This window comes from Hipposideros armiger, unplaced genomic scaffold (genome assembly GCF_001890085.2).
Source record: "Hipposideros armiger isolate ML-2016 unplaced genomic scaffold, ASM189008v1 scaffold_538, whole genome shotgun sequence".
Lineage (NCBI taxonomy): Eukaryota > Metazoa > Chordata > Mammalia > Chiroptera > Hipposideridae > Hipposideros > Hipposideros armiger.
In genome coordinates this window covers 550,293-574,566 of record NW_017731888.1, presented here as the reverse complement: position 1 = coordinate 574,566, position 24,274 = coordinate 550,293, and the positions used below count along the sequence as shown (strand labels likewise).

General features: G+C 51.7%; 1 protein-coding gene across 2 annotated transcripts in view; it reads left to right on the top strand.

Annotated features, from left to right (window-relative positions):
* CLN8 (CLN8 transmembrane ER and ERGIC protein) overlaps positions 1-24,274 on the top strand; it is a 27,399-nt gene extending 3,125 nt beyond the window's left edge. Inside the window, exons 1-3 of one of the 2 annotated variants that reach the window (XM_019668768.1) lie at positions 2,313-3,169; positions 3,282-3,950; positions 17,960-24,274. In XM_019668768.1, the coding sequence (XP_019524313.1) occupies positions 3,155-3,169; positions 3,282-3,950; positions 17,960-18,283 (1,008 nt within the window). In that variant the 5' untranslated portion in view covers positions 2,313-3,154 and the 3' untranslated portion in view covers positions 18,284-24,274. Of the gene's footprint in view, positions 1-2,312; positions 3,170-3,281; positions 3,951-17,959 lie in introns of those variants that run through there. The other variant, XM_019668769.1, reaches the window with a different exon arrangement.

The window sequence follows — 24,274 nt, the reverse complement described above, 5'->3', positions numbered from 1 at the left end:
TCTGTGTTCCTTTATGAGCCGGTCAGTGAGCTGCGGCCACAGGGAGACACAGGAGAGGCTCAGGACACAGTTTATTCCACGTCCAGGGCCTAGACTCAGGGCCACACCAGACCACATGGATGCACCGGGGTTCGGGAGAGAGAAGACGGGGGTGGGGGAGAATCAGGCACGGCCTGCACTGGGCTCCCCCGGGAAGGCCTGGGGGGCACACTCAGGCCTGGCTGATTTGAATAGTTCGTTGGTTTAGGGCTGTGTGGGTAGGGGGTGTCCCTGGTTGCTGGCAGCTGGCCCTGGGTGATTCCCGCAGGGGAGGTGGCGGGGCTGGCTCTGGATGGTGGATGGCAGGCCCAGGTGTGCCCGCAGATGGACCCTTCGCTGTCCCTAAGGAGTGGCCGGCTGGGAGGGGCAGTCTCTCCCCAGCTAGGAAGGGCTTAGGATGTTAAGACATAACATGCAGGAAAAAAATTACACTCACCGATCCCAGAGCCAAGTGCTCTTCTCAGCCTCTTAACGTGTGTTAAACTTGATGTGTGTGTATTGACTGTGAAGTGCGTTTCGAGATGTGTGAGTAAGCTGGAGTCCTGGCAGGACACAAACAGAGAGCACGCCACGTCATGGTCACAGAGCCTCCTCACCATCCGTGTCCTCTATGACAGAGCCCCCCTGTGGGCAGAAGCAGCTCGGGGGCAACAGGCAGGAGCCGCAGCACCATGGCGGGGGAGCACGGTCATCTTCACACAACAAGTGTTGGCTGAGACGCAGGAGCGAACACCTGTGTGCTGTGGCCTTTGATCGCGTGACCAGTCAAACCCCCGGATTCCTGTAGTTGGAGAGATGGTTCCTTGTGGTTTGTGTGAAATGAGCTGGTGTTTTGGTGTCTGCAGAGAAATCGTGGGGACTTTCAGCTGAATCACAAGTTTTCTGGTTTTCGCTGCTCCAGGCTCCAGTCTTGTGGCCTCGTGGTTCAGTTAGGTGTGTGACGCCCCAAAGGACAGAGCGCTTTAGCGGTGCAGCTCGAGCCCTCTGCAGTCCTGCTCTATGGCCACCGGGTGTGGGTGACAAGGGTCCTTCCTCTGAGGAAAGCCCCTGCATGGTGTGGCCTGTTGGAGGCGTTGGTGGGGGAAGGACCCAGTGGGGAGTTGAAGGCTGGCTGCTGACGGGGCTTTGCTAGGACGGGCTCCGGTGCCCGCTCTGCCCTAGGTTCCCACCTGAGAGGTTCAAGGCTGCAGCACAGGCCCAGAGGTCCCTTCAGATTCGGAACCACGGGACGGGTTTTGCACTTTGACAAGCAAAACGAGTCCAGGCTTACACAGATGTGAGCGCCGGAGCATTCTGAAGTCTGTTCACGCATCGTCCCAGTGCTTCCTGCAGGGTCAGGCGGGGTAGGGCAGTGGGCAGGTCCTCAGAGAGCTGCTGCTTGCGTAGTGGACGTCGGCTTCCCTGAGCAGTTAGCATGCATTTTAGACACTGTAACGGAGACGCAGGGTGCATTAGGAGCTTTCAGCCAAGGCCCCTCCCGGGTCTGGGAGGGCTTCTGGACCAAGTGACATTGAAGCCAGGACCTGCGGGGTGGGAGGGGTCGGGGAGGGCAAGGGTGAGTGAGCACTCTTCTGGGTAGAGGGCCCAGCAAGATAGGGCTGGAAGGTTCAGTTAGCCCAGAGTGACATGGGGTGGGGAGCCCCAAGTTCACCTTTCCCAGGGAAACACGAAGAGCAGCAGGGAGCGCAGATTGCCATGGCTTTCCGGAGTGGTGACCACACTGCATGCCCTGTGCTGGCTGGGATAAAGCAAACAGGGTGACCCACGTGGGGCAGAAGGTCACGTGCACTGTACGTTGGAATAAAGCTGGAAGCCTAGTTCATGTGGTCTCCAAGTTTGATTGGACCTAAGTAAGTTAGAGTAAGAAGCGGATTGGCTGTGACTAGAGAAATCCAAACAGGGCGATGGAAGAATGAACCTTTGTTTTACATTGTGTGGAGAGGTGACTGACTTATTTTAATTGAACTGATTTCATGAATAGGTAAATACGTTCAGAGTGCTCTCCCAGCCTGCAGGCGACCACTGTCGCAGGAGAAAGTGAGGCTGTGAAACCCGGGACCGAGCACTTCATCTGTGGGCCTTGGCTTACGTCATCCTTTATGTACCGAGTTTAGGGCAGGGGTCGGCAAACTGCGCTCGCAAGCCACATGTGACTCTGAAGTAAAATTGAGAATGAAAATAAAACGATCATAGTTTCACTTATAAAATTTTTAAAGGATAGTATTCACATAATGGTGATTTGATTTGTTTTATGGCTCTCGAATAACTTTTAAATTGTTGTGAGGCTCTTCCGTCTCAAAAGTTTGCCAACCCCTGGTTTAGGGGATTGTTTTCATGGTTCGAATTAGAACTGCCACCTTGAATCGGAGAGCTGGAGAAGGCCAGGGGCGGAGTGGGCCTCCTCTGGTAGGCGCAGTGCAGGCTGGCGAGAGCAGTAGGGCTGCGGAGGGCGGACGCGCAGTGGGTCCTTCGTGGTGTCTGTCCTGTGCGGAGGTGGGCACGGGGCATGGCCTCGCACTCGCGGATCTAATCAGTGTGCTGCTCGAAGACGCGATGCTGAGGACAGATGCCACACTGTTTGCAGGTTAACAGACGACTGTGACTTGTCTGCTATTCATGAGGACAGCTGAATGGCGATATGTGATGATGTTCCTAATACTAAGCCACGTGAATACCTACTGTGTGCCAGACCTTGTTTAGGCCCTGTGCATGCATGCTGTGCTCACAGCCTGAGGAAACAACCTCGGGACGTCCAAGGCCACTTGGACCCAGGGGTGCCTGCCGGCGTCTGTCCCTTGCACTGTGGTTGAAATGTGGTGCCGTTGGCAAAGAGCTTCGCCACGCACACTGGAGCGCCGGGACCGTGTTCTTGTCTCGGGTTCTAGAAGTAAAAGGCTTTACCACAGTAACTCCAGTGTAATTAGCTGAAGGTGTTTCTTCCTAGGAATCTGACTTGTGTGACTGACAGACTGCCCTACAGGAGGGCGGGCTCTCGGGCTGCCGGCTACAGCCCTCGCGCGTCCTGCGCGTGGCTGCCCGGCTCCATCTTTCGTTTTACTTTCTCTCTCCTATACGGCCAGTGGATGTTTCTTGCCTTGTTTATGTATCTTCAACTATGCATAAGAATAAGGTAAATGACTTTTAAAATATTTTCTGTTATAATGTTTTTGTGGCCCTGGAGTCGTGTTGTGTCCTAGCTTCAGTTTAGTCAACACAAAGTGAATTATCTTTTCTTTCTTCAGATTGAAGCCGGACACACGAAGATCCTAGAGACGGTCACACCGACTTTGTTTTCTTGGACGAGAGCAGTGTGGGGCCCCCAAGCCCTGTGTTGGCCGCGGGACACCTTCGATATAAAATTTGGGACAATGAGTCTTGAAAGTGATAGAGGGACATCAGAGAGCATTTTCGACCTGGACTACGCTTCCTGGCAGATCCGCTCGACGCTGGTGGTCGCTGGCTTTGTCTTCTACCTGGGCGTCTTTGTGGTCTGCCACCAGCTGTCGTCCTCCTTGAACGCCACCTACCGTTCTCTGGTGGCCAAAGAGAAGGTCTTCTGGGACCTGGCGGCCACCCGCGCTGTCTTTGGTGTGCAGAGCACCGCGGCGGGCCTGTGGGCGCTGCTGGTGGACCCCGTCCTGCACGCCGACAGGGCGTGTGGCCAGCAGAACTGGTGCTGGTTCCACATCGCTACGGCAACGGGCTTCTTTTTGTTGGAGAATGTAGCGGTTCACCTGTCCAACTTCTTCTTCTGGACGTGGGACTGGTTTTTAGTGCTGCATCATCTGTTTGCCTTCCTGGGGTTTCTGGGCTCCGTGGCCAATGTCAAAGCCGGCCACTATCTGGCCATGACCACGTTGCTCCTGGAGGTGAGCACCCCGTTCACCTGCGTCTCGTGGATGCTCTTGAAGGTGAGTGTGCCCTGCAGAGTGGAGGGCCCAGGGTTTCCACCTCGTCTGCACAGCTGGAGCTCGCAGGGCGCCTGAGGCGCGTGATGCTTGTCACCTCGCCGTGGAGGCCCCAGCCGACTGGGTTACAGCATTCAGCGTCAGTCATGAGCTCCTGCAGTTCAATTCCATTTCGTTAAGTTTAAGCAAATCTTTATTAGCTTCCAGCTCCATAAGGAAGAGGACTCAGCAGGCCTGTGCCTCAGTGGATGGTATCTGAGCTTTAGAAAACATGCTTTTTTCTTTCTTTCAAATGCTTTTTTATTATTTTTTTTCTTTCAATTAAAAAAAAATTAGATTCAGGTATACAAAGCAATATAATAGACATTTACACTCCTCACAAAGTGATAACCCCCCTCCCAAGGTACAACCCCTCTGACATCTTCTATAGCTGTTACAATACCACTGACTGTTTTCCTTATGCTATACTCCACATCCTGTGGAAAAAATATGTGTGTGTGTGTGTGTGTGTGTGTGTGTGTGTGTATTTTATTATAGTTGACATACAATGTTATTCTACTTCAGCTTCAGGTGTACAGCGCAGTGGCCAGGCATCTACACTGTCCATGAACTGACCCCCTGATAAGTCCAGAACCCATCTGGCACCATTATTGATTTTACAACATTATTGATTATATTCCCCACACTGTATTTTACAACATTATTGATTATATTCCCCACACTGTATTTCACATCCCCATGGCTATGTTGTGATTACTAATTTGCACTTTCTAATCCCTTCACCTTTCCCCCATCCTGTCTCCATCCCATCTAGCAACCATCAGTTTTTTCTCTGTATCTCTGAATCTATTTCTGTTTAGTTTGCTCATTTATTCTGTTCTTTAGATTCCACATATGAGTGAGATCTCATGGTATTTGTCTTTCTCAGTGTGACTTATTTCACTGAGCGTAATATTCTCAAGGTCCATTCATGTTGTTGCAAATAGTAAGATTTCTTTCTTTTTTATGGCTGAGTAATACGCCATTGTATAAATGTACCATATCTTCTTTATCCAGTCGTCTACCGATGGGCGTTTTGGTTGTTTCCAAATTTTGACTATTGTGAATAACGCTGCAGTAAACATAGAGGTGTATGTATTTTTTCGAATTAGTGTTTTGGATTTCTTTGGATATATCTATCCACTCCTACCCAGGAGTGGAATTGCTGGGCCATAACGCAGTTCCATTTTCAGTATTTTGAGGTCCTTCCATACTGATTTCCATGGTGGCTGCACCAATCTGCAGTCCCACCGACAGTGCACCAGGGTTCCCTTTTCTCCACATACTCGACAGCGCTTGTTTGTTGATTTATTGATGATAGCCATTCTGACAGGAGTGAAGTGGTATCTCGATGTGGTTTTTATTTGCATTTCACTAATGATTAGTGACATTGAGCATGTTTTCATATGCCTATTGGCTCATCTGTTGTCCTCTTTAGAGAAATGCCTCTTCATGTCCTCTGCCCATTTTTTAATTGGGTTGTTTGTTTTTTGGTGTTGAGTTGCATGAGTTTCTTATAGATTTTGGACATTACCTCCTTATCAGATGTATCATTGGCGAGTATCTTCTCCCACTTGGTAGGATACCTTTTTGTTTTATTGATGGTTTCCTTTGCTGTGAAAAAACCTTTTTATTTATTATTATTATTATTATTATTAAAGATTTTATTGGAGAATTGGGGAAGAGAACAGTGTTGGGAAATTGGGGAAGGGGAACATTGTGTTTTTTCAGGACCCGTCAGCTCCAGGTCAAGATGTTGTCCTTCGATTTTAGTTGTGGAGGGCGCAAGTTCAGCTCCAAGTCCAGTTGCCGCTTTCAATCTTAGTTGCAGGTGGGTGTAGTCCACCATCCCCTGCAGGAGTCGAACCAGAAACCTTGCTGCTAAGAGCACGCACTCTCACCATCTCAGCGGCAGCTCCGCTCCGGCACAGCTCACTGGCCCATGTGGGAATCGAACTGGCGACCCTGTTCCAGCTCTAACCAGCTGCGCCCTGGCCGGCCCTGAAAAAACTTTTTAGTTTGATGTGGTCCCACATGCTTATTTTTTCTTCTGTTTCTCTTGCCCAAGGGGATGTATCAGTAAAAATATTACTAAGGGTAATGTCTGCAAATTTACTTCCTGTATTTTCTTCTAGGAGTTTTATGGTTTCAGGTCTTAGATTTAAGTCTTTAATTCATTTTGAATTTATTTTTCTATATGGCATAAGAAGGTAGTCCAGTTTTCCCTGCACCATTTATTAAATAGACTGTCTTTACCTCAATGTAAATTTTTGCTTCCATGTCATAGACTAAATGACCATATAGGCATGGATTTATTCCTGGGCTCTCTGTTCTGTTCCATTGGTCTATGTGTCTGTTTTTATGCCAGTACCATGCTGTTTTGATTACTATAGTCTTGTGGTATGATTTGATGTCGGGTAGTATAATACCTCCCACTTTGTTCCTATTTCTCAAGATTGCCATGGCTATTCGGGATCTTTTATGGTTCCATATAAATTTTAGAAATATTTTTTCTAGTTCTGTGAAAAATGTCATTTGTAATTTGATAGGGATTGTGCTTAATTTATATATTAGGTAGTATGGACATTTTAATTATTAATTTTTCATATCCATGAGCATTTATTTGTGTCTTAATTTGTCTTTTCAATGTCTTATAATATTCTGAGTATAGGTCTTTTACGTCCTCGGTTAAATTTATTCCAAAGTATTTTATTATTTTTGAGGCAGTTGTAAATGGGATTGTTTTCTTAATTTCTCTTTCTGATATTAATAGTTTGTTATTGGCGTATACAAATGCAACTGATTTCTGAATATTAATTTTGTATCCTGCTACTTTACTACATTCATTTATCAGTTCTAATAGTTTTTTGGTGGACTCTTTGGGGTTCTCGCTATAGAGTATCACGTCATCTGCAAACAGTGACAATTTTACTTCCTCCTTTCCAATTTGGATACATTTTATTTCTTTTTCTTGTCTGATTGCTGTGGCTAGAACGTCCACTACTATGTTGAATAAAAGTGGTGAAAGTGGGCAGCCTTGTCTTGTTCCTGATCTTAAGGGGAAAGCTTTTGTAGTTGAGCCTTGATTACTTTTGGCTTGTCAGTGGGTGGGATTGATTCCCAGGCTGAGCAGCTGTGAGGCTTGGCAGTGCCCACAGTGTACGAGCTGCTGTGTGTGGGCTGAGCCCTTGGAAGAGGCTTCGCCTTCACAGGCTGTGTGCCTGTTGAGACCCCCTTTGTGGGTGTGCTGCTTGTAAGGCTAACCAGGAAGTGCTCTGGTGTGGTCTGAAGCTGGCCTCTGGGTGTGTTGTTTCTGGTGTCTCTTGGGTGGAGCCCTCTTGTAGGGCAGTTTCAGCCCTGCCTGTTACTGGCCTGTGGCTACCTGGTAGGAGCCTCAGTGCTGTATGTGGTTGGCTGCTGCTTTTGCTGGACCTGGAGGTGTGTGGGGGTGACCTCACTGTGAACTGAGGCCAGCTGCCACCAATACTGGGCCTGAGGCAGCCTAGCAAAAGGCCCAGGGCCCCCCAGGCCTGCTGCCACCTGTCAGCTTCCCACAAGCCCAGCTGTGGAAAGAGGCTCCTGAGGTGCACGGGCCAGGCTAGTTGACCTGGTGTTGAGGGTGCCCTTGGCGATGTAGTGGGTGGAGTGGAATTCAAGGCAGTCATGAAATGTGACCCATGGTTTTTACAGCATTAATGCAGCTTCAGTTTGTATGCCAGTTTTCAGCCCGTGACCACTTAGCACAGGGCCCCGAGGGCCCTGCCGCCAGCCTCCACCTCAGGGTCACAGATTCCTGAGAGCTGCTCCCAAGTGGCTGCGATGCAGGTTAGGGGTCACTGATCACCACCAAGATCTCCCCAGGGTGCTGCAGACCGTCCACTGTTGTAAAAACCCTTCTCCGCAGTTTGTGGGGGCCGGTCACCCTGGTGCCCAGAGTGCCCCTGGCATTACAGATGTAGGTGGGCAGGGTGGTGTTGCAGGGGTCTAAAAGGTGTGGTCAGTGGTTTCTACAAATTCAGTGTAGTCTCAGCTCCTGGACCCACCTCCCAAAACAAAACAAACCACCACCAACAAAAACCAAATACACCCATACACAAAACAACAAACAGACAAGACAAACAAAAATACAAAACAATCCCCAAAACAAAACAAAACAATAACCAAAAACAATAATGAATCAAACAAGAGAAACAACAAAAAGAAAACAGAAAAAAGAAAAGGAAAAAGGGGAAAGAAAAAAAGAGAAAAAGAAAAAAACCGCTCTCCGCCCACTTTAGCCTGCAGGCAGCCTGTGGGGGCGGAGCCAGCCACCAGCAGGAGAGTATCCGGGCCACTGAGCACCCCCGGAGCGGAGGGCAGGGACCCACCATCACAGGCGGTGCCCGGCAGGCTCCACCCGACCAGTGCGGCCTCAGACCTGGCCCTTTGGGGGGGAGGGCTTTTACCCTGAGAAGACGGTGCTCTCCTGTAACCCACACGCGTGCAGGCTCCGCGCAGGGGTCCCGTGGCCCCAGCTTCTCCAGCTGCTGCGCCAAAGGCGCTCAGTTCAGTCCTTCCCGCAGGCTCCTGGGGCCCAGGGCTGTTGCTCCCTCCACCGGAGACCAGGGGAGCGCTCCCCAGCGAGCGAGTCCGTGTGGGGCTCCACAGAGGGCGGCTGAGCTGCTGCCCGCCCCCCGCCCACCGGACAGGCACAGAGTCCTCCTGAGTTCCACTACCAGCTACCGTGGAACTCCCCTTCCCGGCACAGGACCCCAGGGCTGGGGGGCCTAGTGGGGGGGCCCTCTCTCTTCAGGGGGGACCTCTACCACTGAGGCGTCCCTTCTGGCATGCGCCCCCTCTCTGTGGGCCTGGAGTCAGCTTGCCTCCCCTCCCGTCTCTGCCCTCCTACCAGCCTCCACGTGGCCTCGTCTTTGAAGCCTTGGTTTTAGTGGTTCTGTTCATCTAGTGTTCAGATGAATCCCGAGGGTGCCTGTTGTATAATTTATTTGTGATTTTGGTGTGATCCTGGAAGGTAGTAGGTACAGCGCCCAGCTAATCCGCCGTCTTGGACTGCCTCCCTCAGCCCGATCTCAAATGCTCTTTTAGAAAATCGAAGTAGTACATATGTTTACATATGTTCCCTTTAAAAAGCTTTATGTTGTGTTACTTTATACTTAACGTGAGATCTTCCCTCTGAGCCAGTTTCTGAGTGCCCGGCGCTGCTGGCTGCGGCCAGTGTGCACAGCCGCTTTCCGGGGCTCGCTCCTCGATGGCCGGGGACCCTCTGCCTGCTGACCACTGTTCCACACTTGGGTGCTATGAGCACAACTACCTTAGAGCCCTCATGTGAGTGCCAGCACGCAGTGCAGCTTTCTGTTACTGGCGTAATGTCCTCAGGGCTCAGCCATATTGTCTCATCTTGCAGAATTTCGTTTTTGTTCAGGCTGAGTGGTTTTCCACTGTGTGTGTGTGTGTGTGTGTGTGTGTGTGTGTACATACATATACACATATATGTCACATTTTCTTTATATGTTCACCTGCCCGTGGACATGTGGTCGTTCGCACATTGCGGCTGGTGAATAATGCTGCAGTGAACACAGGGGTGCTAGTAGCTCTTAAAGATCCCGACTTCAGTCGTTTTGGGTAAATATCCAGAAGTGGATCACTGGATCACATGGTAGTCCTGGTTTTAGTAAACAAAATCTCTGAACTGTTTCCGTGGCGGCTGCGCATCCCCACCAGCAGTGTGCAGGTCCAGCCTCTCCACACCCTCGCCCGCACGTGTTTGTGTTTGTGGTGATGCCGTCCTGACAGATGTGAGGCGACATCCCATTGTGGCTTTGATTTACGTTTCCCTGATGACTAGTGGCGCTAAGCATCTTTAAATCAGATTCTCTGCTGTTTTACTACTGAGTTGGAGTTCTTTATATGTGTTGTAGATTAATCTCTATCAGATACATGATTTGCGCTGTTTTCTCCCCTTCATAGGTCATCTTTTCACGCTGTTGATGGTTTCCTTCGCTGTGAGAAGCGTTCCCGTTTGATCTTGTCCCACTTGTTTACTTTTCTGTCACTTGTGCCCTTGGTGTCACAGACATGAAGCCATGTCCAAGACGAATGTCATGAAGCGTTTTCCCTTTGTTTTCTTCTAGGATTTTTACAGTTTGGGGTATTTTGTTTAAGCTGTCAATCCTGAGGTGATTTTTACATATAAGATACGGGTTCGGTTTCCTTCTTTTGCACGTGGGTATCCGGTTTTCCCAGCAGCACTTATTGAAGAGCCTGTCCCCTCCCCACTGTACATTCTTGGCTCCTTTGTCCTAAATTAACTGACTGTATGTGTGTGTGGATTTATTTCTGGGGTCTCGATTCCGTGCCATTGGTTTATATGTCTGTCTGTATGTCAATACCATACTGTTTTTGTTTGCTATAGTTTTATAATATAGTTTGAAATCAGGAAGTGCTATGCCTCCAGTTTTGTTCTTCTTTCTTAGTTTTCATATGGAGATTTGTCATTTCATATGAATTTTGGAATTGTTTTTACTATTTCTGTAAAATGCTGCTGGGATTTTGATAAGAATTGCATTGAATCTGTGGATCGCTTTGGTGGACCTTTCTAGTGAATTTTTCAGCTGAGTTATTGTGTTCCTGAATTCTGTTTGGTACTTTTAAAAACGTTTTCTGTGTTTTTGTTGAAGTTCTCACTGTATTCACACATTGCTCTCTGGACTTCAGTGAGCATCTTTATGACAGCTGTTTTCGTCTGTCAGGTGAGTTGTGTCTCCCCATTGCATCCGGGTCTGTTTCTGGAATTTCTCTGGGTCCTTTGTGGGGACCATCACTGCCTGATTCTTCCTTTTCCCTGGTGCTCCATGTTGGTGTCTGTGCGTTAGACGGAGCAGACAGCTCTCCAGTCTCCTGCTGTCCTCGGGCAGGAGACCCAGGGATTCTGGCAGTCCTCATCAGCTAACTTCCCTCCCAGGGGAGGCTGGCAGCTGTGGCTTTTGTCTGCTCTCCTGCGGAGCTGGGTGCAGCTGCAGAAACTGTGGTGTGTCCTGCTCTCCGAGAGCTGGGCAGCTAGACTGTGCTCCACCCATCAGCTCCAGGACTGGCAAGACAGAGGCGGTCCTCTAGGGGCCCCTCCGGAAAAGATGGGGCACTGGATGCATGAACCAACTGTTCCCTCTTGGGGTGAGGGGGAGCTAGGGGCCTCTTCCTGGTCTGGGGAGCTGCATCTGGGCAGGAACCATGGTCTCAGCCAGCTGCAGTGTGGGCGGGGCCATTAGTGTCTGATTTCTCACGAGGGAGGCGGAATGTGAACTGCTGTCCAGTCAGTGTTTGCGGGGCACAGCTTGCTGATGTCTGTCGCACATCGTGTTCGTGTTTTTTATTTGTTTGGGGGAAGGTTGTTTTACTAGCAGTGTGAAGTGTTGGAACCTAGCATCACTATTTGTCTAGTGTTTGTTCCCTTTATGTTTTTAAAAGTATATGTTTAAAAACGTATATCTTCTCTATATAATCTTAATTCATCTCATTTTGATGTCAAAATGTTCTTGTCAAAGTCCTTAAATTACGTTGTTAGCACAGATTCTTGCCACCTTTGGGAGCGCACAGATAAGTGTCCAGTCTCATTCCTGTGCCTGCGCCCACTGCATAGGTGGTGTGAGCCCATCAGAGGTGAAGTCCAGTGAACGGTGCAGACCTTTCATCTGGAGCAAACGTCTGCTGCACAGCAGTCACGTGGCAAGTGATGTGAGTACCGCCTGGAGACAGCGTCACACGTGGGGCTGGGGGCAGAGTATCTGGGAAGAAGGGTTGGAAACCATTAACGGGGTGAACGAGTCATTCGTCCCCGTCGGCCTCTGAGTGACCATTGAAGCTGCTGGTCTGTGCGTGGGGCCGTCTTAGAGAAGATGAGACTGGGGGGACCTGTCAGCGCCCTGTGCACGCCTCCTGTTCACGCCTCTTGTCACTGCCCAGTCACGTGGTTTTCAGCTCCACCTCTGGGTGTCCTCTCCACAGAGGGCAGAGGGCAGGGACTGTGACTTCCCTTTGTTCTCCAGCTGGGGTTGCGGAATGGGAGTGAGCTGGCTGGGCTCAGCATTCCTCTCGTCTCTGTCTCTCTCCCACGTGAAAATACCAGGCGTCACGAATGACACGGCTGTGGCGGAAAGACGTGTTGTGGCGAGAGAGCCCAGGAGCCGCCCACATCTGTGTGCTGGACACTGGTCCACAGTGACCTCCGCTAAAGCCCACACGATGGACGTGCTCGGGATGTAGTTCATGTGCTTTGAGAAAATAGATTGTTAGTTATCTTGAATTTTTGTTATTTTTTGTAGGAAGTTCTTTAAAAACAGAAACAAGTGGAAATCTTCCCCGGCTGTCTGTCCAGTCCTCAGGGGTGATTAGTGCTAAAGAGTTCCACAGGAGTTTTTCCTGACTTTTGTCTGGGCTTTAGCTGGAGCCAGACGTGGGGGCAGCACCTCCCGTGGGACTCGCCAGCTGAGTGGGGGAGCAGGGCTGCGTAGGTGTGCCGGTGAGACCCAGCCTCTTCAGGTCCCCAGTGCTCTCAGGAAGAGGACAGACTCCAGCGGTGGGGTGACCGCTAGAGAGACAGACTTTGTTTTGGAGTTTTTCTGCCTCCTCTGAACTTTGTTCGGATGCTGTTTGTGCAGGATGGAAAAAGGATTTCCGAGTGTTTGCTTATCACACATCTCATTATACTAACTACACAAATCCAGCCAACGCCCACAGCGCCCATACCCTCAATTATTACAGCTTAGGGTCACCACTAATTCAAGGAAAGTTTATACAGCAAAAACAATGGCTTGTTCTTAGCATTTCCTACTTGAATATCACTTGGAAATATTGTGTAGAATTGATAGTGGATTCCACTGGGCTCAAACATCTCAATATAACTCACCCACAGAAAGACTAGTCCCGGATATAAAGTAGGTGACAAAGAACAGGTAGATGCCCATACGCACTGCACGCTGCTAAGCAGTGGGCACCAGAGCTGCAGACTGACCTCAGCGTGTGTTACTGCACCCTGGTTTCTCCAGAGCATTCGGGGACACTGAATACAAAACTGCTAGTGCCTGAGAACGACCGAAGGGCACTCACCTCTCAAGCTTCGAGTTTTCTAAACTTAGTGTAATTACTATGTAAGCAAAAGTCCGCGTTTCTGATGTGACTATTCATAATTAAGACCATTTTCAGTGAGGAGGAGAAGGGAAAATTGCTCAGCATACTTCCGAGAAGCTAGTACATGCTTATATTCCCAGCCACAGCACAGAAAGGTGCCGTTTCCATATCAGCATTAGCTATGTCAATCTTTTTATTTGTTGCCAATCTAAGTAAAAAAATGAGTTTTCAGCTTTCATTTATTTGATTGTAGTGAACTTTTTTCACATTTGACATTCATATTTGTTTTATAAACTGCTTTGCTTATTTTCTATTGGGGTAATTTTTTGTTTTGTGGGATTTTTTTTTTCCTTTGGTGGTTTGTAAAAACTTTAAAAATAGTCTTTATCGTATGGCACATGTTTTACCACGCATTCTTTTAAATTTTTTTATTGTTCAGAAACTTTGTTTTATGTAGTCAGATCCATCAATTTTCACTTGTGTGAGTCATGATTCTAACATGATTCTGCAGTACCCTTCCCCACACAAGGACTATAAAACTGTTTCCCTGTGGCTTTTTTTAGTATTTTTGTAACATTGATATTTGACATTGATTTTTAATCCGTTTGAAAATTTAAGCAAGAGAGACTGTCAGCTTCAACTTGATAACTTGATTTCCTCAAAGGGCCAGTGGTCCCAACAGTCACTTCATCCTTGGTTCCCACTGATGTGACTGACTACCCGAGATCAAGTTTCCATGTGTTTTTATTTATTTATGCATTTTGTGGTATTTATCTGGTGTAGCACGGGCAGCACCTCTTGTATTTCTGCTTTGTTGTATTTCATTACGTCGTGAGCATGTTCGGTTGTCTTCTTTTCAAACCCTCTGGTTTGTCCTTGTATACTTACTCTACCACCAGAGCTTTAAACTCACCTTGTTAAGTTGATAAAAATACTAGTGTATTCGCAGAAAATACTAATGTGGTCTCTTCATTGGACTAAATCTCTCCGTGAACTCAAGGAGGGCGGATGTAAAGTCTTAATGGTTTCCCTCCCGGGAGCATAATACGCCTCTTTCATCCAGGACTTGTTTAAAGTTCTCCTTAGTTAATGGTCACATTCACATAAGCGTGGGAAAATGTATGTGCTCATTAAAGCTGCTCAGCATCACCAGTTGTCAGGGGATGCAAATCAGAGCCACAGGGAGAGATGTCACCTCACACCTGTCCTAGTGGCATCATCAAACAGACAAGAGATAACAAGTGTGGGCGTGGATGTGGAGAAAGGGACCCTCATGCACTGTGGGTGGGCGTGTAAGTGGGTGCAGCCACTATGGGAAACGGTGTAGAGGTTTCTCAAAATATCAGAATAGAACTACCTTATGACTCGGGAATCCCACTTCTGGGTATTGATTGATCCAAAGGAAAAGAGAATGCTAATAGAAAAGGACAGCTGCACCCTGTATCCATAGGAGCATTCTTTGCAATGGCCAAGATGTGGGAGCGACCTGTGTTGCTGATGGATGGATGGATAGATAGATGGATAGATGGATAGATGGATGGATAAAGAAGAGGTGGTCCATAAAGAGGTGGGATATTGCTGAGCCGTAAAAAAGGAGGAAATGGTGCTATCTGCAACAACATGGAGGGACCTAGAGGGTATTATGCTGAGTGAAAGAAGTCAAATACCACACAGTCTTGCTTATATGTAGAATCTAAAAAAAGGGAAAAAATGAACCTGTAGATACAGAGAATAGATTGGTAGTTGCAGGGAGGGGTCGGGGGGTGGGCAATGTGGGTGAAGGTGGTCAAAAGGTACAAACTTCCAGTTATAAAATAGGTCACATTCTACAATTTGTAAGTTCTCATCGTAAAAAAGCACTCTGTGTGTGGTGGTGGACGGTAACTAGACTTACTGCGATAATTATTTTGCGATGCGGACGCTTCGTGCCTTCTGCCTTTGTGACGGTGGGAAAGCAGCAAACACTGGGCAGAAACTGCACTTAAGATCTTGGCTTCTGGTATTTCCCAGGCTGGCGGCCAGCCGCAGCTGCCATCAGCCCCGCCGTCACGCGGGTGGGCGAGCGTGTCCACGCTGGGTCCGCGCTGCCAGTGCTTTTGGATGTTGTTCTGAGCGCGTGTCAGGTCAGCCAGGCTAAGCTGTGGTGCTCCGTGGGAGGTGTGTCAGGTACATTTTCAGCTTACGGTGGGCTGATCAGTGAGCCCAGAGCACCTGCATAGACAAGTGTCAACTCGTGGTGGTGGACAGCTGAAGCCAGCGCGTGTCGGCCGCAGCTCACTGCAGAGACACACGCGTGCTGTGCGGAAGCGCCCCGCCGCCTGCTCCCCGCCTTGCGGCCCCCCTGCCCGCTCTTACATAGCAGGACAGCTGCGGCCCCAGGTGCTCCACCTCAGCTTGTGGGTCCAGAGGCCACTGGCACCTGAGTCCAAGCGTCACCGGCTGCTGCCTGCCTGCGTGTGCCTGGGGTGACACCAGCACGTGTGTGCCAAGGCTCAGTACCCGCCATGACCTGTGGACCTGGTGACCGGGGCCACTTGGCAATGCGACCATAGTATTTCTCACCCAAACGGGCACTTCTGAGAGAGAAGGACTACCAGTGATTATGCCAAGCAAGCTGGGTAGGAGAGGGTCCCCTGCCACTGAGAACTGACTGCTGTTGTGACCGTGCTGCAGACCGTCCAGGAACCTCCAAGAACTTGGAGCCTAACCCTCTAATTTCACAAACAAGAAACAAGTTCCAACATCCACCCCTCACGTTTGGTCTCACTCTCACGCCACCTCACCGTCAGACTGATGGACGCAGACTCTCCTGGTCTGAGCCCCTCCCCCGTCCGAGGGGACATGTCTGTCCCCTGTGGCTTGCTGGGGGTGCTGTGTTTGTTTTCGACGAGTGCCTCCTCAGTTCTTATCACACGTGAGCAGTGCAGGGCCTGCGGGGAGCACGGGCTTCCATCTGCCTGGCGTGGGAACCACACACAGGCCCGGAGTGTGTGATCTGCGCCTGGGTGAGGCCGACTGAAAGCCGGCTGTTGTGGGAGCCACCCGCCCGAGCGGCCTGAAGTGGCGCCCCCGCCAACCGCCAGGCCCTGTCCTCGCCTCCCACGCCCCTTCACATGCATTTTTCATGTAGACCCGGCAAGAGTCCGTGCAGCAGCGTGTTCACTGTTTGAAGCTGCCACAGTAAGCAGGCCGTTTCTTCACAGATAACCTAATTACCGCTCGTGTGGAAAGCACCTGGGTGTGTCTAACCCCACAGTGGAGACCATTCACGTTTTTTATGAAGTTATTTTGGGGCAGTTTCACAGTATTTCAAACAACAAACACGTCCTTTGTTTTTCTATTTTTCCTATATTAAGGCAGTCCTAAGTCACTGATTGTCACCTTGCAGCTGCCGACTGGAAGGCTCCCACGCACTGATCCTTTGAAGTCCTAAGGAAGTGTCTCGGAATGCTGAGACCCGAGGGAATGGTCTCGGTGAAACTTCCTTATCCGGTGGTCTCCGAATGCTGAGTCCATCCCGGGGATCATAGCAGGTGTGAAAGCACAACTCTGCTTGATCACAATGAGCTTCGGTGAAGCAGCTGCCGGTCTAACCGAATCAATTAACTGGGTATAGATATTCAAATTGACCTCTTTGTGACAGTTGTAAATAGAAGTTATTCGCCCGCCAGGATCAGGGCTCCTTTTTGGTCTGCAGAGACGAGACCCCTGGCCCACAGAAACTCGACTTTTGACTCTTGTGATTTCTTAACCCTTTGCGGCCCCTCCTCGAAACCCCAGCCCTTGTCACGTGGGACGTGATATCTGGCACCCCAACGTGGGGCCTCGAAGACATGATATCTGGTGCCCTGAGGACATGATAACTGATTCTTTTTATTTAGGTTCTTTTTTTAATTTTTAATTTTTATTTTTATATTAGTTTCAGGTGACTAAATCACTGATTATTGGTTTTCTTTGTCAGAGCTGTGTGTACACATTCTTATGACATAACGAGGCTAGCATTCCTTTTTAAATTTAGTTGCTCTTGGAGGCTGGTTTGCTGTGTCCCCTTCAAGTTTGGGCTGTGCAGCTTGAGTAAAGCGTGCCCCTTGACTGATCTCAGGGCTGTCCCTGCATGCCTGTGCCTCCCTCTCTAACCAGTGAGCTTCCTTCTGCAAACACAAGACAGTGTCCCCATCTGCGGAAGGGACACCATGATATGGAACTGTGGGGAACATTCTGCTGCTTGGGTTTGGCAGAGAGAAGGTTAAAGAGCAGTGTGCACAAGCCCACTGGTCCGGACCGTCCAGGTGTGGGACGTCCGGGTGTGGGCCCGTCCTGGTGCAGACGAGGTCCCTGCCGTGACGTCCCACCTTTGTGTCCATGGTCTGATGCACACCATCTTCAGTTTTAGCTACAACTGTTAGAAACTAGTTTTAATATAAATTTAGAAAAATTTTAAGACATGTTTATTTTGGCTCGTGTCCAAGGGCTACTGGGGTGAAAGCATCAAAACCCACACTGGAAATGAGCCTAACCCTCAACTTCTCCCTTCCACAACATTTTCTCTCAGGTCTGGGTCTGGGAATGAGGTCCAGCAGGACCAGCGTATATCTTCTGTAGTTGTACTAAGAAGCGTATTTACTCATGTGCAAACCCAAGGTAAAGAGAAAAAGATTGTAATGAGACTGAAAAAAAGGTTGACTCTGGTGGCTCTGAAGAGCAAGCTGGCCGCCGAGCAGGCAGCAGGGGCTCCCCTCAGAGCGGACAGGCCTTGTGGAGCCAGCCCCCGTGAGAGGCGGCCTTGGGGGGAGCGCTGCTCCTGAGCCTCTGCTGGCCCTGAGCTGACGCCGTCTGCTTTGTCCCCACAGGCCGGCTGGTCGGACTCTCTGCTCTGGAAGGTGAACCAGTGGCTGATGGTGCACATGTTTCACTGCCGCATGGTCCTCACCTACCACATGTGGTGGGTGTGCTTCCAGCACTGGGCCGCGCTGGCCAGCAGCCTGTACCTGCCCCACCTGGCGCTCTTCCTCTGTGGACTGGGCCTGCTGACGCTGCTCATCAACCCATACTGGACCCACAAGAAGACGCAGCAGCTCCTCAGCCCGGTGGACTGGAACTTTGCACCACCAGAACCCAAAGGCAGCCGGCCCGAGCGGACCAATGGCCAGCTGCTCCTGAAGAAGGGGCACTAGTTGCTCGGCCGCCCGCACGCGGGACCCTCGAGGGCTGCGTGCCCCCTGAGACTCTCGCCAGCCGGTCCATAGCATTAATGTCCAGGTGGCCGTGGAGCGCTGAGGACCCTGGTCTGCCTGTCGGAGCAGGTGTGGGCGCTCTCGGTTCCTCGTCTCTGTGGCTGCTTCCTGTGAGCTCACCCTGTCCGTCGTCAGGAAAGAGACCTGTGCTGCAGGCTTTGCAGGCGGCAGGGGGCGGCTCTGTTTGAATACGGCCATACCTTGTTTTACTGCACTTGGCTTTATCATGCTCCACAGATGTTGCCTGTTTCCCAAATGAGGCGAGCTGCAAGTCGCTGCTCACTTTATTGCGGGTCCGGAGCTGACCCCGCAGCACCTCCACCTCCGAGATGGGCCTGCCTGTGGAGTGACTTCACGTCAGGAATGCCACGTTGGTGGGTGTGCTTGCGTAGACATCCTTTCTAGTCACACCACCACCATTTCCCGTGTCTTATTCAAAATTTATAGTCTTTTTAATTGGAAAGAATTGTCCTAAGCTAGAAAATAATACGATTTGTTACTTTGTTAAAATTTCCCAGGATAGGACATTTAAGACCAGGTGTGCTGTGGCGCCATCTAGTGGCACAACTGTGTAGACAGGCGGGAACAGACAACGCAGAGTGAATGAGGGGTAGTTGAGGTTAAAGCTTGTGAGGTTGTTTTCTTATCAAGGAAGCTATATTAAAACAAGAATTTTGTATTTGTATTGCTCGACTAACAAAATAAGGTAGCTGGTTAGTAATCAGAATTGTCTAGATTTTAGAGCCATTTCAAATTGACTGAGTGGCCACCAGGTGCCCAATGAGACCGTGATTCCTCGGTGGGCTTTCACTGTAGGTTTCAAGACCAGCTCGGGCCGGCTTCCCTACGGGCTGGGGGGTAGGCCTGCCCCGGACGTGCTCGGCTGCTGGGCCCCGTGTCCCCTTTCCCTCACCTGCCTGGTGATGAGCCCCGGGGACATCGTGTTCACCGTTGTGCCCAGGTAGAATTTATACACCAACCTAGCAATTTTAGGTTGGTGTATACAACCTAGCAGACGTAGACATTTTATTCTTGCTGCGAGTGTGCAGTTCGTAGCAAAAGTTTATTTTTATCGAAAGCACTTTTGAAGTGTGTGTGAAACCCACGTGTGTCTTGGTGGTGAAAACCCTGTGGGACTGGCGATGCTTACTACCCTGGAACTCTCAGAATAATGTTCTCACTACTGGTGTTTTGACTATTGATTAAGTCAGAATATATAATCCCTATTTATCTAATTTTAAGAAGCGACTTAAACCTTAACAATACCCAGCAAACCCTGTCCCTGCCGAGACAGCTAACTGAAGACGCTGCCTCCTGTGGCCTGCACCTTCCCGTGTGGTGGCAGGTGTCCCCAGCGTGCAGACGTGTAATAAATGACTGATGCTCGCAGAACCCACAGGGTGTCGGCTCTTGTGTCTCACCGCTGCTCACACACTGAGTAGTCCCTGTCTCAGAGACACAGCCTGTGCTGGGCCCTCAGGTGTTCACAGTCCAGCTCAAAGCTTGTTTTTTATCTGACCTTCACGAGGAGTTGGGCTGTCCCGGGGCTCCCCGCTCATCCCGCATCTCAGGAACACGCGAGCTGGCCTGCACCCACGTCCTCACCGGCTCCCTCTGTCAGGACTTGTCGTGAGGACCACGAACCGTCACGCGCCTACAGTGCCGGGGCTGGTAACACCCCAGGTGGCACCCTGCTCTCCGGGGCCTCATGGGCCCAGGTTACCGTCCCGGCCATGTGCGTGCCTGAGGGCTACAGGGGGCAGGTGCAAGCGCTGGCCCAGAGCGGCGGCCTGCACTGCCCGGCCAGCTGACACGTGCTCTGTGTGACACGCTGTCCGCTGAGACGCCAGCCGGGGAGGGTTCACCTAAGGCTCAGAATGCTGCATCTCTGGGAAAGTGGGGGCCCTGGCAGTGTCAGCCTTGACTGTCCTCCTGGTCACAGGTGTCCTCAGCTGGACGTGGGCTGTCCAGCTTGACTCTGACCTGGCGGTCAGATGTCATTGACCATCACTTGGCACTGTGCCTTCTGTTATGGTAAAGAAATATTTCTCTGTACCCGAGTTTGTTTTTCAGAATGGGCAAACAGCATAGGCCAAGGACGCAGAGTGAGTCGAGGGAGCAGGACAGTGCGCTTCCTTTGTGGAGGGAGCCTGTGCCCTGCGGGCCTGGGGGCAGTGGCACCTATGCCCTGCCCCCTCTTCTCAGCCCCCACTTCTCAGCCCCCACGAGCTCCTCAGCACAGGCAGACCTCCAAGACACTGCGGGGCTGCTTCCAGGCCACGGAGAAGCGAGTGTCGCAGTGACGCAGTGGTCGTCTTCCTGCTGACGGAGGGGCTTGCCTCCGTTGGTAAAAATGCATGCTTGTGAAGTGCCGTGTGTGTCGCCGTGAAGTGGGCGCTGGTGCAGGAGGCACTGAGTGACGGCTCCTGCGTTTTGCACGAGCGGCTCTGAAGTTGCACTTCTGACCCCGTTTACAGTTTGGGAGCGGAGGCTCTGAGCTTGTGACTGGCTGGTTGGTGACACGGCTGCTAAGTGGCCACGTGTGCATGTGGGCTTGTTCCTCTGGGTTCAGAGGTGAGGCTGGGGGGAGCCCCACGAGCGCAGGATCTATGTCTGCTGCCCACTGACCTATTCCGGCTGCTCCAGGACGGAGGGTGAGTAGCTGCAACATGTCCATGGAGCAGGCCCGTCAGAGCGCAGGTGGCAGGCTCCGCAGGTCACAGCAGAAGGTGTGGTGCAGGCGTTACCGAGAAGAGGGCAGGCAGGGTGTGGCGCGGCACCCCTTGCTCAAGGGCTCCCGCTCAGGCTGCTGGCCACGGGTGAGATTCTGGGGGCAGAAATGGAGTCACTGGGAACGGCTCTGCTGGGAGTGTCTTGTGCCCCTGGACGCCGGTGGGAGGCGGGGTGGCGGCTGTCAGGGTCAGCGAGCGTTTTCTTGGCATCATAGGTGTCGGCGTCAGGTCCGTCAGATGATTTGATGGAATGCTAAAATTTCCACCCATGTCTGAGTGGTTTGCGAAGTGGAAAGCTTCCTTTACTCTGTGTGGACCTCATATGGACGGGCCAGTCGGGACCTCCCCATCTGCCCATGTACAGCCGGACCGCAAACATCAGCCCCTTGGACTTGGGGCTCCCTCGTCGGCTACGCTGGCTGTGCTGGCTCGGGTCCTTTCCCCACTCTTGTCACACGTGCTGTGTGTTCAGTGTGTTACAGCGGTGAAAGGGCACCAGTTAGAAATGCTTCCGGGTGACTGCACTGCTTCAGCAGCTCTCACAGAATGAGGGGTGCAGAGGTGGGGCCTCAGGGTTAGCGCTCAAGGTGTGAACTTGGGGGTGACACGCAGACTATAGCGGGATTCCAGCCAGACCGATCTCAGGATCCTTGCTGAGGGCTCAGGGGGGACTCACGCCTCACCTGGAGGGGAGGGCACCTGGCCAGAGTGTAGGGCGGAGGTCCCGGCCAGCTGGCCCAGCAGGAAGCGTGCTGAGACTGGACACCACAAAGGCAGAGTCTGAAGCCCGAGTCGGCCCGACTGGGAAGAGCGTTCAGGGGAGCCGGCGAGCATTAGGGCCACAAGAGACTCGCCTCCTTCCTCTGCCCAGCCCGCTTCTGTCAGCGACACTTTTGCCCAGACTGTCCCTTCGTGACCCAGGCTGGCCGTGTTCCTGGACCCGGAACTCGACTGGCTCCCACAGGGCTCCGGATTCGCTCACGGAAGCTGGCTTCCTGCACGGGCAGCAGCTCCCTGTGAAAGATGTCAGCTTTGTTAACTGGCCTACTGTGTCGTGTCACCAGCCCCCATGCTCCGGAATAAGGTCTACCCTGTCGGTGAGGCAGAGCCGGGGGCCTGTGACCAGGACGGGCCTGTGCTGCCTCTGGGCCGCGGGTGGGGATGCCGAGGGAGGATCAGAGCTGCAGGTGGGCCACTGGCCGCAGCTCCTCACACTGAGGCCGCTGACCTCTGCGCGTCCCCTCTCCTGGCCTAGTGCGTCCGCCGGCGACTGGGCTTGCACAGCGCTCCTCAGCGCCGGTCGCCCCGGGCAGGCTCTCCACACCGTCCCCCAGCGTGGGAGGGAGTTCCAGGAGCCTGGTGCTCGGCCGGGACGCGGGCTGCCGCTTTTCCCCGTGAGAAGAGGTTCTGCAGTGGTGGCCCCGATGGGCTGGACCACGTCCCAGTCCTCCCCGCTCGCGGAGGCAGCGCCCTGGACCCAGCCCCTGGAGGGAACGGCCGAGTTTGGGGAATGTCCTTCTTCTGACTAACTGCGGAGTGGGGTTCTGACTGCTCCACAACGAGCGACATGCTGGAATGTCCTTACGTCATTTCCAGCGGCCAGGCCTCACAAAGTCCTGATTGTCATGCTATTAGGATTACCTCATTTTCTGAGTCAGAAAACAGAAATACCTGGGCATACGTATCTCAATATTAAATTAGCTTTCTTTTAAACTGCTGTCGGGAAGGAAATCATGTCTCTAGTAATAAAATCAGTCCCGTGGACATTTCACATGGAAACACCGCCGGGCCGGCACGTGGCAGCAGCGGCAGGCGCCCACCACGGGCTGTGCCCCCGCACAGTGGGCTTCCTCTGCGGGGCTCGTCTCCGTCTGAGCTGGGGGTGGCCCTGACGGTGCCTCCCTCGGCCAAGCTCAGACAGACTGCGGTCACTAAAGAAACAGGCCTCGGCTGTCATCGGTAAGGGACCTGCCGGGGGACATAAGTGACAAGTCCCCAGGTAGGTGTGACCTCGGGTGACACTCCCAGCCGGACCGAACGCCCTCCGTGTGCTGAGGGTCAGTGCATCCTCGAGCCTCACCCTGGGTCACGTTTGTGGTTAGGAGATGTGACTAGTCCCGTGTCTGCCACAGACCAGTTGTTGCACAGGCCCCTCCTTGCCCCAGGTTTTGCTGTCCTCCCTGTGAAACGGCGGGGCTGGGGCTGCCCATGCGAGTCGCCTCGTGTCCGCCCTGTCGCGGAATGAACTCTCACGGGACACGCGGTGGCGGCAGCCAGGTCCCAGCCAGGCCGCCCTGGTGTGTTGCTGGGACAGCTGCAGGCCGGAGGCGGGCACTACGCGTCACCTGTGTGTGGGAGGAGCTGCTCGTGTCCTGCAGGACCAGCTGGGACGCCCAGTGTCCAGGTGCCAAGGCCGTTTTCCGTCAGTGGCTTTGAGGGCGAAGCATCCGGTGCCCCTCACAGCCTGAGATGTCACAGCAGATGAAGCCATGCTGCTGTTTGAGAGTCCGGGGAGGAGCACGCTGACCCTGGGACTCGTAAGGAGGTTTGAACGGTGACATGGAGCGGAGGACTGACGCACCAGGAGAGGCCCTTCGTCTCCGACTCGTGACTGATGTTCCTGGTTGAAACCTGGTCTCATTTCCCCGCGTCTCCGGGCACGGTGTGTCCTGTGCCCACTTCCTGGTCCCCAGACCCCGCCCGGCGCCGCTCTGAGCACCAAATCACTTCAGTAAGAAACGGTGCTCCTACCTGATCTAACCCTTTAAAATGACACCAGCACTTCCAAGGTTCTCAGGAATGCAAGTGGCGTTAAAAGTCATACAACTCAAGTTAAAAGTGAGTTTTCAGAGGGCTGAAAGGAAGGAACCCGGTTAGTGCTCTTCAGAGGTTTGGGGGGAGAGCACTTTCACACGGGAGGCACCCCTCAGCGTTCCCGACTTTTCTCTGTTGTCCACTTTAATAAGGCCATAGAATATATGCTGTCTTATATTCTGTAAGTGCCATTCCGATGCGCCTTCTGTCATCTTTTACAGAGGTTTGTATAGAGCAAACGAATACATTTCATTGTTATACACATTATGTTAATGTAATATGACACAAATATCGCAGGCGGTGTGTATAGGTGTATCTGCCCGTTCGGAGTCCTCAAGGCAATTCTGAATTCATCGGTAACTTTCCTGAACTACTTTGAATTCAC